Source organism: Bubalus kerabau, chromosome 11 (genome assembly GCF_029407905.1).
Source record: "Bubalus kerabau isolate K-KA32 ecotype Philippines breed swamp buffalo chromosome 11, PCC_UOA_SB_1v2, whole genome shotgun sequence".
Lineage (NCBI taxonomy): Eukaryota > Metazoa > Chordata > Mammalia > Artiodactyla > Bovidae > Bubalus > Bubalus kerabau.
The window spans coordinates 30,104,359-30,123,396 of NC_073634.1; the positions used below are offsets into that span (position 1 = coordinate 30,104,359).

General features: G+C 50.1%; 2 protein-coding genes across 4 annotated transcripts; both read right to left on the reverse strand.

Annotated features, from left to right (window-relative positions):
• Positions 1 to 9,972: 9,972 nt before the first annotated feature.
• LOC129623002 (translation initiation factor IF-2-like) lies at positions 9,973 to 14,416 on the reverse strand. The gene is made up of 2 exons (XM_055539982.1): positions 11,777 to 14,416; positions 9,973 to 11,672 (listed from the first exon to the last, which is right to left on the reverse strand). Exon 2 carries the CDS (start codon positions 11,404 to 11,406, stop codon positions 10,519 to 10,521), a length of 888 nt encoding a protein of 295 aa, XP_055395957.1. The 5' UTR covers positions 11,407 to 11,672; positions 11,777 to 14,416; the 3' UTR covers positions 9,973 to 10,518.
• A 12-nt stretch (positions 14,417 to 14,428) lies between these two features.
• Positions 14,429 to 17,638, reverse strand: LOC129623003 (uncharacterized). Of its 3 annotated transcripts, XM_055539983.1 has the most exons (4): positions 17,507 to 17,638; positions 16,700 to 16,858; positions 15,795 to 16,002; positions 14,429 to 14,873 (listed from the first exon to the last, which is right to left on the reverse strand). In XM_055539983.1, exons 2-4 carry the CDS (start codon positions 16,808 to 16,810, stop codon positions 14,554 to 14,556), a joined length of 639 nt encoding a protein of 212 aa, XP_055395958.1. In that variant the 5' UTR covers positions 16,811 to 16,858; positions 17,507 to 17,638; the 3' UTR covers positions 14,429 to 14,553. The 3 variants fall into 3 exon arrangements, 2 of the variants coding, with proteins under 2 accessions (XP_055395958.1, XP_055395959.1); XR_008700242.1 differs by lacking the exon at positions 15,795 to 16,002; XM_055539984.1 differs by lacking the exon at positions 17,507 to 17,638 and having other exon boundaries at positions 16,700 to 16,950.
• Between the last annotated feature and the right edge of the window lie 1,400 nt (positions 17,639 to 19,038).

Here is a 19,038-nt window from a genome sequence, read left to right on the forward strand (position 1 = left end):
GCCAGATCATTCTTATGCACATATAAGCATCCTCTATAAACAGAGATCAGCGCACTTTCCATAAAGGGCCAAAGAGTAAATGCTAGGCTTCCTGAGCTGTATGATCTCAGTCACAACCACTCAGCATTGCTGTTTCAGTAGGAAAGCAGTCATAGACAATAGGTAAATGAACGGGTGTGAAGGCAGAAACAGGTGTGCGTGGATCTCACCTGTTGAAATTGTTTGCCTTAAGAGGAGTGATATGTAGCCTCTTATGGAGTAAGCAACAGTCTGCTCTGTCAGTAAAACTGTGTTGTGACTTCAGATACAAGGCAGATGCTGGTAGGCAGGAGGCAGAAAAGAGAAAGTAAAATCTGAACCAAAGGGGATAGATTGTGACAGTGAAGAAGAGCCTAGAAGATGGTGCCAGAGGAGAGGGACTATAGCCGAAGAACATGTAAGAGACCATTTGACCTGAATCAGACGTGGGACCTACTTGCTCACTGAAAGCACTTGCCCTCCCCCCCCAAAGGCAATACAGGGGAAACTGAAAAAAGGTTTCCTGGAGAGCTCTGGAGAAAAGGACCTGGCCAGACAGGGCCTGGAATTAGGACAGATGGATTCAGACTAAACTCATGTCTTTGTACCGAACATACCTGGGCTCTGCCTGTGCTCCATGTCCCTGTCATTTCCAACGAATTCCTCTGCACCCTTACCTGTCCTTCTGCTCAGGAAGTGTGGCGGATTTGCCCAGCAAATGCAGACAAGTCTACTATACAACCGCAGCCAACATATGGCCCCTGGCTGCAAGGTTGGCACAGTAGTTGCAGAACAATGACTAATAGATTATAGAGGATGCTTGTATGTGGATGTGAAAGATCCAATAAACAAGAGGATTGATGGAGGGAGGTGTTGCAGGATGTGGGAGGAGGGGAGGATCGGGAATTCCCGGAGAAGACAATGCCTGAGGGAGCTTAAAGGACTAAAGGTCAGACAGGTAGGGTCGGGGGGGGGGGGGGGGGGGGGGGGGGGAGGTGTGGAGAGTTTCTGGCACAGAGAACAGCACAGCCAAAGCCCAGGAGGTGTGAAGATTCCAAAGAAGGTATTTGACAATCCATCTCTGCAATGGAGGCTAATAAAGAGGTCATGGATAAAGAATGTTGACCCCAGACTTAGCTTAGGATGTACCTTGGGAAGTGACAGGAGGTGGCAAAGCAGGCTCCACACTGTGGACATGGTTTCACCCTCGGAGAATGTGCCCAACCAAAACGATGTCAACACAGTTCTTCCTAACCTGGGCTCTGAAATGGTTAAATAAAAGGAAGAATAGCTAGAATGTATGAGATTGTCTGAAAAAGAAACCTTGTATTAATTACTACATGCAGACTGTAATTATGGATTGTAACAAAGGTTGTTTTATTTGTCAGGTGAGAAAACTGGATGGCGGCATCCTTACAGTTTCCCAGGTTCTGATAAGTGCCCCTCCTCACCTCTACTCCCCACCCTTCAAGAGCCTGCTCCCACACATGCACACACACTCACACACACACTTATATACAGGGTACCCAGTAGTCACATATGTCATCTGAGGTTCAACATCCAACCCAGGTATTGTTTGATCATCAAATGAGAGACAATGGAATTGCCACTAATTTTAGAAAGAACTACTCAAGCATTTCTTTCTTTCTTCTTCTTTTTTTTTAAGCAATAATGAAACAATTGAATAGCCAACAGTCAACAAAGAAAATAGGATATTGCTGTCTCCTATCTTTTGACCTTTAGATCTAAAACAGCTTACACAAATACACAAAATAGCCATGAAAATACAGATTTAATCATTGCTTCCAAAAATCAGCCCCAACCCTGTGTTGGTTTTTTAGCAGTTTCCAAAAATTATGACATATTTCCCCCTCAGCTGTCTGGTTTAACTGTCTGCCCTGATTAAATTACAGGGACAATTGACACACCAACTTTTCCCTGGGATATGTCCTAGCCTGCTAAGAGTCATGGGTTCGGGCATGGCTGGGCCCTTGTTGGTCTCATATCTGTGCCATCCCCAGGCAGTTACCTGGGATCCTCTGTCTCTGCCCTGCTGGGAAGGCATTTCAGTTCAGTTCAGTTCAGTTCAGTTGCTCAGTCATCTCTGACTCTTTGCGACCCCATGGACTGCAGCACACCAGGCCTCCCTGTCCATCACTAACTCCCAGAGCTTACTCAAACTCATGCTCATAGAGTCAGTGATGCCATCCAACCATCTCATCCTCTGTCATCCCCTTCTCCTTGCACCTTCAATCTTTCCCAGCATCACAGTCTTTTCCAATGAGTCAGTTCTTCGCATCAGGTGGCCAAAGGATTGGCGTTTCAGCTTCAGCATCAGTCCCTCCAATGAATACCCAGGACTGATTTCCTTTAGGATGGACTGGTTGGATCTCCTTGCAGTCCAAGGGACTCTCAAGAGTCTTCTCCAACACCACAGTTCAAAAGCATCAGTTCTTCGGCACTCAGCTTTCTTTATAGTCCAACTCTTACATTCATACATGACTAATGGTAAAACCATAGTTTTGATTAGAGGTACCTTTGTGGGCAAAGTAATGTCTCCGCTTTTTAATACTTAGCAGGTTATCTATACTCTTTGTGCCCTACCACGCCTGACCACTAGGGGCATAATTTATTTCCCTTTCTTATTCTAAGATATGAGAAACAACAAAATTCTTAGCCTAGTTTTGGCATAACTCGAAGACTTTGAAAAGGTCTGAAAACCGAGACACAATAAACACAAAAGCATAGAAATGGAGGCATTTAAAGATTTTAGATTGTGAGACTATTAGATTGTTGAGCATCTATATGACTAAAGACCTGTCCTTATTGGAGGGGTCCCTGAGGTCTAGGAGCCAGAGGCGACAGCTAGTAAGGGAGGAAAAAGGCCAAGGACGAGAGTAGAGAAAAAATAGGAGAGCCAGGGAGGTGCCCAACCAAGGGGTCTAGAAGCAAATACCAAGATTAGAAACTGGGTGAGATTTAAGCGGCCAGGAGGAAAACCAAAACATCCCAGTCTTCAGCATCCGGCCAAAGATGCACTTGCTGGCACAGTTTGGGGTGGCACTGCTCCTTTCCCTTGGCTTTAGGTTACCTTCTCCCAACTTCATTGACCTTCAAACATTGATTGTAAAATCAATATTAATTGATAATGGTTCTCTCATTGGAACACATCTCAAATAGAGGCAAATCAGCAAATTCCCCCAACCACAGTGGGCAAGGGATGATTCCATGTTGGCCCACACTCCAGGGAATAGAGACCCCTTGCAAAGATAGCATCTGAGTGAGCAAGCCATGTTGAGGGGTGAATGAGTGCCTGAAGGCTGTTCCCCTGAGAGCAGTGTGGTGGTGATGAAAAAATAGGCAGACCTTTTTGGCAGTGAGGTAAAACTTTCAGCTCTCTGGAAGGATGGTCTGAAAAGGAAATATTAGGGAGACAGGAGAAAGGGCCCTTCTAGCCAGACATCTTAGGTACCTCTGAATTATCCCATTGTCAACAGTTAGGGGCCAGGGTTTATAATTTGGAATCAGGGATTTGGTGGAGGGATGGAAGAGGTCCTAGAGATTTTGAGTCTTGGAGGAGAAGAGTGAAGATATTCTGGAGAAGGCTGGTTGAACAACTGGATTACAAGCCCGCATGGGGCATGGGGTGGGGGCCATCACCCACTTAATTAGAGTAACAGATTACTCATACCTGGCATGGTCTCTGAGTAGGAAGGGAAGTAGCAAAAATGGAATGAGAATAAGAATAAAGATGAATTAACTGATATCAGATGTTTTCTTCTTGTTTTCTGCTTGCCCAGGTCTGACTGGTGTAGCTTATAATTAGTCTCTGCTTGCAGATGTGTGGTTCCAAAGACTTGTGGATTAGGGAGAAACTCTAGAATTTCTCAGTACCTGACAAGTTGTAACGTGAAGAGCTACACTTAGTCCATTAAAGATTTTTCACAGTGACATTTGAGTGCAGCTTGAGAAATATGCCACCTTGCCATTTATCATTTTCAGGGCACGGGTGTCGGAAAGGAGGTTGCTATGAAGAACAAAACAAAATGGATTGCATGTGTAGAGGTGAGCTGCCGAATACTGATAAATGTACTTCACTGAATGTCAGCAAATGTCACTTGAGAAGCCATTTGCAGCTACCATAACAGCCTCCCAAACCCAACAAAGAGTAGCAAAAACAGGCAAAATGAACTGGGCGTCCTGCTTCCGCATGAATAAGCAATCAACCCTCTCAGAAGTTACACCAGAAAGTTGTTAAACTTGATAGAAGAAGCTTTTTCACCCCAACTGATTCATACTATAGATTACTACAGAGGGTTGGAGATCTTCTGGGGACATCAGTGCTGTGACTCAGGGGAGGACTTAATAACCCTCTCTGTCCCAGGTGGGTGCCTTCCTTCAGTGGGTGGAGGGACTTGCCATCTCCAAGGCAAGTTGATAGGTTCTTCCCGCCCCAATTCTGGCTGCTTTGGCTGATGCTGCAGACCCCTCCCCTGTCCCTGATCCACCCTCCCTCACAGCATGATCCGGCAGGAGTTGAAGATGTGACCTGGGTATCAGGACTGAAGGATGCAGTCCTCACTTGCCGTATCAAGCGAAGTCCACCCTTGAGGCAGGCTTTCCATGTCTCACACAAGAAGAGGGTTTTCAGTGTGTCCTCTGGTTAATGTGAACCTTTGAGTCACGGAAGCAGCTTCTGTTTTATCCTTGGTGACCTGGCCTTAACTTTGCCTCCATGTGACTTAGTATTTCTGGAAGCCAGGGCTAACTTTTTTTCATAATTCAGCTTAGGTCAAGATGGTCCACTCTTCCTCCTGGGTTTGGTGAGTCTCTACACTTAGCTGCAGACAAGTAAATAGAAAGAAGATCATATGCTCAGAAAAGCTCTCCAGGGAAATATGAGACTAATTAAAATAAAAATTCCAGCCCCTCTTCATTTTCTAATCTCTGGGGACCCCTCCTTCTCGACACATACACACAAGGTCATCCAGTACTTTTTTCCTCCTCAATACTAAGAGACTGAGTGGCCTGAATTCATCTGGCCTTGTAAATACACCACACACACACACACACACACACACACACATACACACGCAAAGCAGGTTACCCACACAAATTGAGGTCAGTTCAGCTTTCTTTGGAGAATTATGGTGTAGGGCTCCCATACAAGAATTCCTTTATTGAACACACGTCCTGGCTCTGCCCTTGGAAGTGGTAATGGACACATGTTCTCTTCACACTGTTCACCATATGTTTAGCCTGTGTATGTTAGGACGGGACACATTTTACAACCAGGAAAAGATGGGCTCTTGGGAAAGCAAGTTTCCCTTCGATGAGCTCGGAGCGACTGTACAGGGCGTGGGAGTGGGAGGCTGGTTCCACTTCAGCTGCACTCACAGCCGAATCATTCATAATCCTTGGTGTTTCCTCCTTTTGAATAAGGTGCTTCCCGTGGAAGGGCCTTTACTTGGGTCTCGGGAACTCAAAAGACATCTGTTTATTATTGAAATGGAATTGCCCTCAACTTGTTGACTTTCATGCTTAGTTTAGGAAGAAACAATGGCTTGTTTAGGAAAAAAAGAAAAGAAGAACCGGAAGAAAGTCAGATTTCTGGAGCAGAGGTGGAGGTGAGGGCAGAGTAGAGAAGATTCGGCAGAAAGAATGGCCATGTGAGATATTCAGCCTGGTGCATGATAAAGTCTGGCACCACTGTGCTCAGCGAAGGTATTAATACTTTCTGAAGAGCAAATCTCTGCTGTATCCTAATGTGGATTGTATGTCCTAGGCATCCAGACTCTACTAAAGCATACAAATACATTTGGAAGAATAGACTCTATGGGTGTAGATTTCCCAGCTTGGCAGTATTGTTTATTTTTCTGGTTGTTGTCATTTTAAAATTTGTATCTTAAAGATTAAACTAATAAGCATCTGTTTCCAGGGGAGAAAAAAAAAAAAAAAAAAACCTATCCGTAATTGATTAATATCACCCAAATCCTGTAACTGCTGGAAGCCAGAATTATGAAAAAAGACTACCTTCCTATGGTTTCTTCTTTAAAGAACAAAAACAAAGTCTTACCACATAGACAAAGGTAGCCAGTAATGTCCCTATCTCTCAGGGGAAAAAAAAGTGAAGCTGAATTGAGTGAACCACATTATGCATTCACTAATTAGTGGCACTAACTGGTTTCCTTGTTTCTAATCCAGAGGTCATTTTCAGTGGAATCTGCTCTGTGTATAAAAACCTAAAAAGTTCCCTTTCATCATTTTGCATTCCAGGATGTTTCAAACAAAACATTAAATTGGTACCCTAAGAGGAAGATTTGTGAAAACAAACCCCCAAACTCCTTATGATTGCAGGAATCCCCTCATTTTTGCAAGACTGGAGAAGTCTCCTCTGAATAAGAACCTTCACTCACTGCCTGGTGCCAATGGGTATTATTCAGCCCTAGACATCAGTAACCACAAACTGAGGTCTCTCAGCCCGAATGAGGGGAAAATACAACACTAAATACAACACTAAATAAGAGAGCTTAACATGCTAACAGGTTAACATGGTAGATGGGCCGTCCAAAGGAGAAAAGTTTAGAGGAGTTTATTATTAGGCTTCTAAATAATTCCACTCATTTATTTAAATAAGCACTTTTGAATGCCTGTTTATGTAAGAGCTGTCACTATATCTTAACTGTATAGTAATTCTGTTTATAAATCATCCTCCTCACCATCTCATGTCATACTCAACCTTCAAGGCTTCAGCACAAAGCCCACCTCTTCCAGGAAGCCTTCTAAGATTTCTCCCATGCTTCCCTCCTGTGGGCTCCCAGACTGGACACCCATAAGAACAGCACTGTTCTGTGCCATCCTGACCTATCTAAGTTCCTCTCCCCAAGATGAAGATTAGCTCCCGAGAAAAGGGTCTCCATCTTATCACTGAGATGGTCTCCCTGATACGCTCTTTGGAATGAGATTTAAGAGAACTGAAAGCAGGGTTATCTTTCACCCATGTTAAGATTTAAATGACCTTAGTTTAAATATGGGCTTCCCTGGTGGCTCAGATGGTAAAGAATCCGCCCACAATGAGGGAGACCTGGGTTCAGTCCCTGGGTTGGGAAGATCCCCTGCTACCCACTCCAGTAATCTGGTCTGGAGAATTCTATGTACAGAGGAGCCTGGCAGGCTACAGTCCATGGAGTCACAGAGTCGGACACAACTGATGGGAAACAGCCTTCTCTTCCTTGGCTATTTGATGCTGGGGAAAGATACAGATAAGGGAGAGGCAAGTGGGAAGCCCATCTAGATAATATGTGCTTTCTTGAAGTGGAGGCAAAATCAGACTTGTTCATTTGGGATGAATAAGATGAGTCAAAGTATCCAAATAATTCTGTAGATCTGGCCTTTGAGGCAAGTCTCATCCTTTTTGATACACTTAGGTATTTAAAACAATTTCCCCCACCTTTGGATCAAATATGCTTTAGAAACTTGGGGGCTGACACTTTGTCCAGACATAATGGGATAGAAATGGAGAGAGTTCACTTTTTTTTTTTTTTCCTGAAACTGCCAGCATTAAGTCACCAAGCTTCCTGCTTAATACAGTGACTTTTGTTACTGCCCTCAGGGAAAGTTTGCAGTGTAGGAATCATTACACTTTCCCCCCTTTATTGTTGCCCGAGTCATCACAAGAGAGATAACTTGCCCCCACCAACACAACACAGTGAACTTTACTATTGGAAAGCTAAACATTTTTTTGTGGGGTTTGCAAATGTTGATGACTTTGGCAGAGAGATTTTCTTTTTTAAATCAAGAATTCACGTATTCTCTTCCTTCCTTCTGATACTTGCTATTTTCATATGGGTCTTTTGGGGAAGCACTTTTCTTACATTTTTTCAAGCTTTTAAATGCTAGAAGTCCACCAATGACGGCAGAATCCAACATCAGGCCAGAAGAACCTATGCTTCAAGTTGCTTGGTTTAACAAGCTCATATAACTATTATTTTTTTCCTATTGGGCACTTAAAAATATCTCACCTAATTCAAAATAACCCTTCCTTATCATCCCAAACATTTCATTTCAGTTCCTGTAATATTTACTTCTTTCCCTACCCAATTAGGGAAAAAAAAAATCTGCCCCGATTTTAGGAAGAAAAAAGATCTTTAAATTTTCTGACTGTAAGAATGGTTGAAAAGTTTCTTTCCCTTCTCAAATCAGCATTCAAAAATATTTATACATACATTTACTTCTGTTGTGAGAACAGGATTGCCGCTTTTGCTCAACCCAAAAGGTTTTTGAAATGACACAAACCTGTCTGTGTGTGTTTCTAGAATTAATACACTTGTATTCATTGAGGTGGTGGGCTTTCCAACTAGGGGGATCCGCCTTGGGAGAAGTACCCTGCCTGGGGAGCATTTAAGGAAATGTTAATATCCAAACAAAAGCAGTATTACCATTGCTATCCACTCCCTCCCCCAGAGGGAAAACAATTAATAATTTGCATATGCTCAAGACACAAATTAAAGACAAAGGGCCCCCTCACAGACTGTGGTAACTATGCAGCCCTCCACAAGCTGCCCAGACCCAGCCCTGCACTGCTCTTGCTCCCAAATGAATAGCATTAAGCTTGGCAACTAAAAATAGTGGTTCTGGCCCCTCTGGCCCATTCCCACTGTAGAACCGCATTTCCCCAATGAAAAACATCTTCCAATTTCACCAGAGCTTCTAGGCAAAAAAAAAAAAAAAAAAGTATAGTTCCAAGGGGAAAAAATACGTATATACTTTGCCCTTTTTATTTTAATGGCCAAACATTGTAATGCTAGCTAAATAGAAATTCTTGTCTGTTAATAGGTTTCTTTAGTTTGTAATAAATAGGAATGCTAATGACTAAAATTTGGTATTTGGTATGCATTAGCTTTTGTGAGCTTTTCTTTACAGTCCTCATTGACATGCAATATGGCAAGCTTCCTTTGAAACATATTTATAAAATAACTACAGTATAATTAAACCAACAAAGCCATCTTTTAAGTAAGCTTAATAGCTCAGTTTTTTTTCACCTGGGTAAAATTTTATTTTAAAAAGAAAAATAGTTATGCTTCAACCCCACTGTATATTTTATTCTGTGCATCTAATATTTCCTTTGCATCTACAATCTATGCATATCTAATTCTTTTTGACAACTATGATTATTAATAAAGTGCTCATGAAAGATATGCTTCATAGCTTCTTCAACAAGAATAATGTTTTTTTGTTAATGGAAATTGTAACATATCTTGACAGATACAATATATAAGATCTGCTTTTTTCTTAATTGTTAATATTTCTGGGTTGAATACTCAAGGAGCGGATCAACAGATATGGCAGGTAATAATCAGAGTGGATGCTATTTTATACAATGTAACTAAAAATATTTTAATGATTTAAAAGCAAGAGATAAATAAAAGCAATTATGTTTAATTTTGCTTTCGGTGTGCGAACAATTTTTGGTTGTTGTTGCTGCAGTTGCCGGTGTGTTTAATAGAGGAGGAAGCTCCGAGCGCTGCGTGATCGGTACCGACGCGGCTCTGCCTTCTTGCAGCTGAAGGGTCCTGCAAGCCGCCCTTTCTCTGCTTTCTCTGCTCTCAGCGGTTTCAACGTCCCTCCAAGAGACGCAGGGCCCCGGCTGAATGCTAATTCATAAAACACAGTGGTTCAAGTTCACCAAGTTTTCCTCATTTTGCAAACTGTTCCTCTTTCGCTATGCCTCAAGATTTAAGACCACGCGATTTCCCAAAAGGAAAAACTCAAAAAGACACCAGGCGCCGACGGGAGCAAGTGGAGCGGGGTCTGGTGCTCGCCCGCCCCCGGACTCCTGCCCACCCGGCTCTGCCCCACGCGTCTTGGTCCTTCTCTCCCCAGACTCCGTCCTCTCCGTCCCGGGCCTGCCAGGCCCCCAACTCCCCCCCGCGCCGAAAATAAACACAGTTGACATCACTGTTTATAATCTTTATTTTAAACTGTTTCCAAGGCTACAAATTACCGTGCCTCCCATGCAACAGGTACCTCCGAAGCGGTATCATTACAGATTAACCGTAATGTGTGGGATTAGAATAAAAGCATAGGGATTAGGTAAAAGGGGGGACGCCCGAGAAATAACGCCCGAGCGCATCTCGACTCAGAGGCAGCGGGTGGAATCCTCGTAGACGCTCGCTGCCCTGGAGCCGCAGCTCCTCCGCTCTCCAGCCCCGGAGCGGTCAGGGCCCGCGGTGCCCGAAGGGCTGGCGGGGCCAAAGGCTGGACGCCGGGAACGAATGACGGGGTCGCCAGGTTCGGGAGGACGAAGAGTTGGGAGGCCGCAAAGGCGGGGGGCGCGGGCTGGCCTATAGCCCGGTTGGGGGCCGAGGGTAGCACAGGGCTCAGGCCACCCTTCGCCGCGATACGCGGCGCCTGGAACTCGGAGAAGAAAACATCACGCCCGCAAGGGGTCACAGGTCTAGAATGTTGCCCACGCCGCGTTCAAGGTCCAAGTCTAGAGGGTCAGTCCTCGTATAACTCCCGTGCCGCTGCCACTCTCTGCCTGGCTGGGGCAGAGGGACGGGGCCCGGCGGCAGTGGAGTGAGTGGCGGCGGCGCAGGCCGCCCGCTCCCTTCCGAGACCAGGACTTGGGCCTCTGCCTCCCGCCAAGGCCATGCGCCTCATTCGGCCACCTCCCCGGCCTGACCGACCCCTACCCCAGAATTTCAGAAAGACCGCGAGCTCCTTCTCCGCGCCTTGAGCGTTTGGAGCTCGCCTCGCTGAGCCCAGCGGGATTCGGGCCTGCCTTGGGCCACAGCCCCGAGCCGCTGACGCCGCCCCGAGAACTGTTGGCGCGCCCCGGTGGAGGGCGTGGGACTGGGAAAAACAAACGGGGCCGGCGCGCGGGTTTGGGGTGGGGACCGGCTGGGGGCTGGAAGGAAGTTCGCGGTGTGGCCGCGGCGCCAAACAAAGCCCCCTTGGGAGCCCCGTCACCTCACGTTGACTCCAGGCCCTCGCCTTAGAGCAGGCCGCCCCACTCCGGGGGCGCAAGCCAGGGCCGGGCCTCCGCCGCCGCCGGAGCCCGCGCTCTCCTTGGGTCGGGCAAGTCAAGCCCGCTGCCAGTCCCGAAGGCACGAAGGCCAGGTCGGCCGGCGGGGCAGCCTCACCCCGCCACCAAAGCCAAAAGAGCGAGGCCGAGGGGTGACTCCACGTTGATGTCCTCCGCCAAGAAGCGAGTTTGTCCCCGGCGCGCGCTGGAACCACAGCTCTGCCAGCAGCCCCGGAGGGGCCCAGCGGGCTCCCAAGTGTTCGGAAGTGGGCAACCAACTTCATCGAGACTTCTGCTTTCAAGAGAAGGGCCCCGGCTGAGGCGGCGGCGGGAGGGGACTGTTGCAAACAGCTGTTCCTCATACATATTTCATTACACAATCAGATAATGCGTCCCACCACCTTCTCAATTATTCACAGATAAACATTTTCAAGACGTTTTGACATCTGTCTTAGTGCCTGCTATTAATTTAGTAATCACTGTAGTTAAAAATGTATGGGATTTTTGCCGTCGGAGCACCTCCTCTCGGGCGCGCGGGCCCAGTGTTGCCGGGCTGTGGCTGGAAGCCTGGGCCCTCCGGGGGTGAAGACGCCTTTGGAGGTGAGACGGCCTCTCTGGCGCAAGGACACTGTTAACGGGAGCGATTAAAGGGGTATCTGGTTATTTTTATTGTGGAAAGTGATGGTTGCCCCTCCCCCACCCGCATAGACATCCCCCGCCCCCGACACACACTTTCCCGCCGCAGCACTGGACTGGACAACGAAGTTCAGCCCTTTGCCCCGGGCAGCGGAAATGGTTTGCTTCTATCAGCGCGGCGGGTTTCTCGTAAGGAAGACGCGTGCAACTCCAGTTGGCTCATTTGGGACCAAGAAGAGGGAGAAAGAGAGAGAGGCTGGGACGGGGGAGGGAGGGAGGGAGGGAGAGGAGCTCACGATCGCTAAGAACTCATCACAACAAAAAACTCGAACAACACAGTGCACCCCCATTCCAGAGGTCACAAACCTCCCTAGTTTTACCCTGAGCCCGGTGGCTGGGCAGCGGTGACAAGGGCGTTTAGGAAACACACAGAAAAATAAATTCGCTCCAGTGAGTGTACATGGGGCATGTGGGGCTATGAGAAAACGAGCTGCTTTTCTGCTTGAGTGATAAATGCTGCAATGAGCTTAGCTATGTAACCGGAGTTTTCTAAATCAAACAAGCAGAGTTTGGAGAATTCTGTAGAATTCATTGGTAAGTAATAGCCAACATCTCCAACTCTAAAATGCTGATTGTTATTTATTATTGGGAAGGGTCTAAATAAACTATCCACAGAGGGGAGAAAGAAATGCCCCAAGGGAAAGGAGTTTGCTTCCACATGTGAATCTCAGCTACAGGGAATGGAAGTTACACTTCAGGTGTGGGAGCAATGGTCCCTTTATTCACCCCCAGCCCTTCTGTCACAGTCTCCTTCTGAGGTACAACAGCAGGTGGACCCTTATTAGGGAATGAGGAAAAACAGACCTGGAGAAAGAAAAAGGTCTTGGAAGAAACTGTCCTTCCAAGAAACATTAACAGACTTTAAAGTGATTCACTCTTTATTGTTCAAAACGACTCTTGCTAAAATTTCCAGGAATTAAGTACAGGGGGAGAAGGGGCAGAGTGTTTGACCCCAAAAGGGAAGACATTCTTTCCTACTCAGATCCCTACGCTACCCTCTACATTTCTAGGGCAACTACATCTGCTTCAACCTGTCCTTCCCTGTTTACAGGATGGCTCATCTCTTTCTCACAAGAGGAACCTTCCTCTACCCCTTGCAGGATGTTATCTACTTGCTAGCCCAGAAAGCCCTCTTCCTCCCTCCCCATCCTATTTTAGTCTAAAAGAATTTTCCAAGCGAACCCTCTACTTTTAGAGAGAGATTTAGGGAGGGAAGTGAAGTGGATGTAAGGGCACCATTACACCCAGGGTGCTAGCCTCTTCTGCAGGAAAACCATGGTGGCTACTATCTGGAAGGTTTACTAGGACGGGGGCAGGCGAAAAGAGCTGAAACCACAATCAAGCCTGTGCACTTGTCTTTTGGGAGAGCTACTCTAGGAATCCCCCTTCCTGACTTCCAAGTTGACCAGGACAGTAGGTTCTGTTTGGAACTGAGCAATAGGGAGTGAGAACTTGCCAATATCTCACCAAGAAAATCAGTCTAACAAATCAAATAATTCAGTTTGCTTTGGAGTGTTCTTTTGTGGATTTATTTGATATAAAGGGAATTGGGGTGGAGGTGAAGGCAGGAGAGTATGCAGCTAGCTAAGGCTCTTTTTAACGACTAAATTTGGCATAAAGGGAGACAAGGGGGCAAAACAAGGGCCCCCTGGCTTCTTGAATCCTGGTTGGGGCTGAACGTTCCTATTAGAAATCGCCCAGCTTTTGAGTGAAGGCGTCTATGCTTTCCACCCTATCCTTCAGAACACAATCTCATAAACCAATAGTAATAACAAATAAATAATCCGGGTCAAAATGAATATTTTCTGGATTGCCCTCTTCTGGGGGTCTCCAGCCCAGCTTAGAAGAAGGTGAAAGGGTCGGCTTTGGGGTGGATGCGGTGCTCTTTCTAGTCTCCAGCACTTGATCTGGAACATTTCACCCAGTCTGCTTAACAAAGTTTCTCCTTCGGGGAGCCAACGTCCGTCTCTCTAGCAGGAAGCCCTTGGCCTCGCGTTCTGCATCCTCATTCGAGCCACTCTCCCTGCATGTGGCTTCCTGCACACCTGCCTGTGGCTGGGGTCACTCCGCGCTCGGGCACTGCGGCTTTTGTCTGCATCTGCACAACTGGGTGTGCACCCGTTCATTCAAATAATACTGTCTGTGGACATTTCTTTCCCCCCCTCAAATCCTACTGTTAGTATTCCTCTAATTCTCCTGTGCATTCGGGTACAACTGCATGTACGTTCCGTGTACAGTCAGGTGACTCAGCTTTAAGCCTGAGCTCCGACGTACGCGACCCCCTGAGTCTGCGTGGAGAGGAGGAAGTGTGCAAGTGTAAATTCGGGGCTTTAGGTGGGGCGCGAGGTTAATAAGGTTTTCCGGCCCCAGGGCCTTCTAGGCCTCTCTTACACCTTACATCTCCCCATCTTAACTTTTCAGGAAGAGGGCGATCCTCCGAGGATCCTGAGCCTTGTTCCTTGAGTGGGGGGAGGGGGGAGAAGGTTCGAAACAGCTTTTGGGATCTCTTTTGGTCGATTTTGGCCGGGCCGGGCCAAATGGGAGTGGTGGGGGAGTCCGCGAAGTCGCCTGAAGGCTCGCGACTGCACCCCTCCACGCAGGCCACCAACTGGATCAGGGCGCCCCGGGATCCTGGGGACCTTTTAGGAACCAACACTGAAAGTCCAGGCGCCTCGAGGGTGAGTAATCTACGTCTTTGGGGGCGAAACTCTCTTCCTCGGCCTCCTCCGGGGACCGGCTGTATTTGTAACTGGGAGCTGGCCTGGGACCGCCCCCTCGGCCCCTCCTCCTGCCCCCACCTCGGCGCTCCAAGCTCAGCCGGCTGCCGGACCCTGAGCCCCTGCCACCGCCACGCACCCTAAAGGGCCACGCCATCTCTTAGAGTCCCTGGAGAGGCCTAAGGGCCTGGAGCGGATAGGAAGGGTACCAAGAAGGGTGGTCAGGGTCGTGCCGCTACCGCCTTGCGATGTATCCCTCCGCCGGGCGCCGCCTTGCTGGCCCGCGCGTCTTCTAGTCCCCGAAGCCGGCGGGCGCGCTGGTCTCCGGCGTGCTGGTATGGGAATGCGGGTGGCTAGCACGCGACTGGAAGCTGTTCTCGCAGGGATAGTGCGGGGACCGGTGCGTTCCTGGAATCCTGTAGATGTGTTTTCTCGTGAGTGTGAGAAAGATGAGTATTTGCGGCTAACTTCAGGTCAGTTTGTTCGTGAAAGGCTGTTGTCAGTGCGTCGGCCTGTCTCCTGCGCATTCGCACAAAGTGAGGCCACCTCTCTCCCACTTTCCATACAGCCTCCCAGGCTCGGCCAAAGGGCCAAGACCCGGGGCCCCTGAGGCCTGGAGAGGTGAGGGTCTTGCTATGCGCCCCCGGGGTTTTGATCATGAATTCCAAGCTGCCCAGGTGCCCAGACTGGGTCAACCTAGAAAACCTACGTGGGAAAGGGGGGACTCGGAGAGCCATCCCCATGTCCAGTGCAGGGTGAAGTCCCAAGCTCGAGCACTGGACCTGCAGACCTGGAGTCTCACTGCCGACCCAGCTGGGGATCCGGATGGAGTAGTGCTGGTACAGGGTGGAGGTGGAGATGAAAAGAAGGGAAAAGAAAAAACTACACTGGGAGGAGATGGAGTTGGGCAGCTTCTGAAATCGCCGGCTTTTCGCCCTGCTTTGGGGAGGTGCATCGGGCTGCGCCGTTACCACCCCCCCCCCCCACCACCACCGGAAAATAAAGCTAATGATGTAGTAATTTAGGAGGGGGTAAGGGGCTGGGCGAAAGGAGGAAGGATGGGGAACACGCGCCCCAAGAGCGAAGGCAAACAGCTGTGCAGGCGCTGCCCGCAGCTCAGGCTTCCCAACAGGTTAGCTAGACAGGGATCCACCCGGCATTTCGCAGGAAAGGGTGGGGGTTGGGGGGAGACTGAGCGAGAGGGGGAGAGAGCCTCACAAGAGGACAGAGGGAGGGAGAGAGATAGGAGCCAGAGCGCGCGCCGCGCGGTTTAAAAGGAGACACACTTCCTAATGAATATTTATCCGCCGCTGCTTCCTGCTCCCGGCTTCCCTTACCTTTCCGCAGGTAAGATCCTCCCTGCTTCCCAGCCCTGGGAGGGGTGGGGGTGCTCCCAGCTCCCCCAGTCAGTCTCGGGGCAAAGTTGGAGGGGCGGAGGGGTTCTTGGCAGCCGAGGAAAGGAAGTAGGAGGGCGAGTCCCTCCCGGCTGGGCTGGGGCGCCGGCGCAGGAGACCAGGCACTGCCAAGGCCGCGTGCGTGGGCTACCTGTGTGGAGTGGGTGCGAGTGCGTGTGTGTGAGAGGGAGAGGATGTGCACCCGCGGGCGTGAGCGCCTGTTTCCTGCGCGCTCTGAGGACATTTTTCTGACTTTTCACTCGGACGCTCCGGATTTCTTGCCTTTGCCTTTCTCTGCTTCCTTCTCCTCCCGCTTCTGCCCTCTCCACCTCCCCCACCCTGTCCCCAGCCCTGGCCCCTGAGACGCTCCTCTGCGGGCTACTGTATATAGCTGGCGAGTGCTCCCCCGGGGCTGGATCCCGGTGTCTTATAAGAGAGGGTGTATAGGTGGGTTTCTGTCCCCAGCACCCCCGCCCCCCCCCTACACACAAAGGCCGCGCGGCCACGGGGGCCCGGGTCCCCTTCCAGCCCGCTACACTCTGGAGGTGCTGCGGCGCGTTCCGCCACCCACACGCCTCGGGGCACCGAGGCCCACGACCGACCTAAGGGTGATCCGGCCCGCGGGTCCCGGGTGGAGCCGTCCTGGGCTGCAGCTGGAAGCCGGAGGGCCCCCGGGAGAGAGCGCCACTCAGCCCCTCCCTCACCTCCTCCCGCCTCCGCCCGCGGGAGGAGCAGCAGGAATTCGGGGCTGCCGGCGGGGGGTGGGGTGGGGGGGAACTGGGAGGGGAAAAGGGAAGGGGGCCCGGGGAGGAGCTGGTGCTAGAACCAGAATTCTTAAATGGACTTACTTGGCCACCTGTTGAGAATCCATGTGGGGTCGGCCGGCTCCGGAGCTGCGCGTGGTGGACACACAAAACCAAACGCCCAAGTTGGAAAAAGAAAATTATTTCTCTGGCCATGCCTGGCGCAGCCTGTCAGGCTCGCAGCTCGGCAACAGGGTCCGGCGGCTGCAGAGCCAAAAGAAACTTTGCCAGGTCTCTAGCCACCCCAGTGTCCCACCCTCATCCCACGCCTCCTCGGTTCCGAGGCCGGGAGCTGGGAGCCCCCGGACTCGGTGCTCAGGGCCCAGCACCCGCAGTTCGGCTTAAGCCGGGACAGGCTTTCTAAGCCCTGCTCAGAAGTCAAGAGCAGCAGCGCCGCCGCCTCCTCGCGGCCTTTCAAGACGCGGTCGCTCCTTATTCTTGTGCCTCGGCCTCTCTGGTTGCCCCGGGACAAAGCCCCTGGAGCCCGGCCGCTCCCTTCCCGCTAAATCCCCTTCGGGGTCAAGGCGCTACCAGCACCCGGCCTCGCGCTTCTCCTGCCAGCAGTGTGGCTCTTAAAGACCGCAAACCTCCCCCCCACCCCCGCCACCTCGCCCTGCGCGCTCCCCCGACCCCCGCCTCCCCGCCCCTCTCCTATGGATCTAGCCCCCCACGCCGACGCCTCAGGTCCCTCCTGTCCCGACCGAGGCCCGCGGACTCCTAGCCCCCTCCTCTCGCCTCCTCCCCTGAGCAGTTGGTGGGCCTGGCCTTGGGGCCACAGAGCTGAGTTAGACCCTCCGCCTTAGGACCCCTTTTCTCTCCAACAGCTTCAACTCCTCTCCTCCCCGCTCCTACCTTTGGCCTTTGCATGGATCAAGGCCCCGGGCACTGCCTTGCCCAGGGCAGAGATGATTTCTAAAACTCGTCAGTTTGGGCTTGAATTAGGAGGTCGTGGAATGGAAAAAGGGGCGGAGCATGCCAGTTGAGCTGGGGGAGAGAAGTGAAGAGGAGCAGACCAGATGGATTCAGAAGGCTGTGCTATCCCAAGGCCTACCTGACCTTTTGGCAGAGGATGAGAGCTGGATGGAGCCACTCATTCCTAGAGGTGGCCATTCTGGAATGGGTTCCAGAGGTTACCAATCTGGCCAGCCCATGTGTGTCTGAGAGATTGTGGGCATGGGGGTGGGGGGGGTGGTCACCTCCAGAATGCCCAGAGTGTGGACCTGAAAGCAAGCTTGCTTTCCAAGCTCTGTATATTAATCCCCCCAAAAGTAACCCTTAAAAGCCCAAGAGCTGGGTGAGCAAGGAGGGGCCTTGAGTAACAACTGTCCAGGGAAAGGGGCATCAGGGGAGAGAGGGGGTAGAGAGGGGAAGGAGTCTACTCTTTCAAAGCACTGAAGCCCAACTGCTAACAAGGTTCCTGACATTTGCTGGTCAACAATGTCACTTGTCCCACCAAGAAAAGAAGTAGATGGTGCTTTAGTCCTCCTTCCTTCCAGAGCTCTCCCTCTCTTTTTCTCCTTCAGGCCTATTTTAGTCTTAGTCTCACCCTAGCAGCGAGTTGATCCTGTGCAGAGTGGCCTTTTGCCTAGAGTGCTTTTTTTCAGGCCTCCTGGAGACCCGATGTGTGATGAAAGAAAAAAATCAGAGACATCGTGACTAGGATTGGAGACAAGAACAGGGTGCACTGTTGTACGTTGCCTTTCCTAGTGTCAAGTGTACCTTTCCTTTGCCTAGTGTCCTGGCAGTGGGAGTCATAACATTTGACTGTGCTTGAGGTCTGTGGATGGTGGGAGCAATGATGGTGTGCCCACCTCTTCTTAACTCCAAGCCCTAGCACACCAGTTCTGGCTGTTACACCCGGGATCTCTGCAAAAAAAAAAGTAGGCAGCCTCCTGGGCAGTGGAGACCAAAGGAATTTGGAGAAGGAAGGAGATGGAAAGCTGACCCTCCACGGGCATCTACTCTCTGCCACGCCAAGGTTAGTCCACTTGCAGTTCTTTAAGGAACTGGGGTGACTGATTTGAAATTGACCCTCTTGAGAAATGTTGGCAGTGCTCTCCTTAGGCTACAACCAAAGGCCACAAACCACCCCCTGCCCCCCCACCCAAGTCTCCCACCTCTTCTCTTGTGGCTGGGTAACCACAGCCACCTAGGCCTTGTTTGTGCCCACTCTCCTGGGCCTGGCAGTGGGAGGTGCGGTGGCCCAAGACAGAGCCAAACTTTTCTTGTTTGAGGATGTGGGGGGCAGAGGGGCCTTCGGCGGGCGGTGGGGCTCATTAGGCAGAGCGGGGTGCCGAGAGGTGTGCGCCGCCAGCCGGGAGGCCGCCTTTGAGCGGTTGGGGCGGCTTCATTAAGCGGCGCTAACAAGGCATACAAATGCCGGG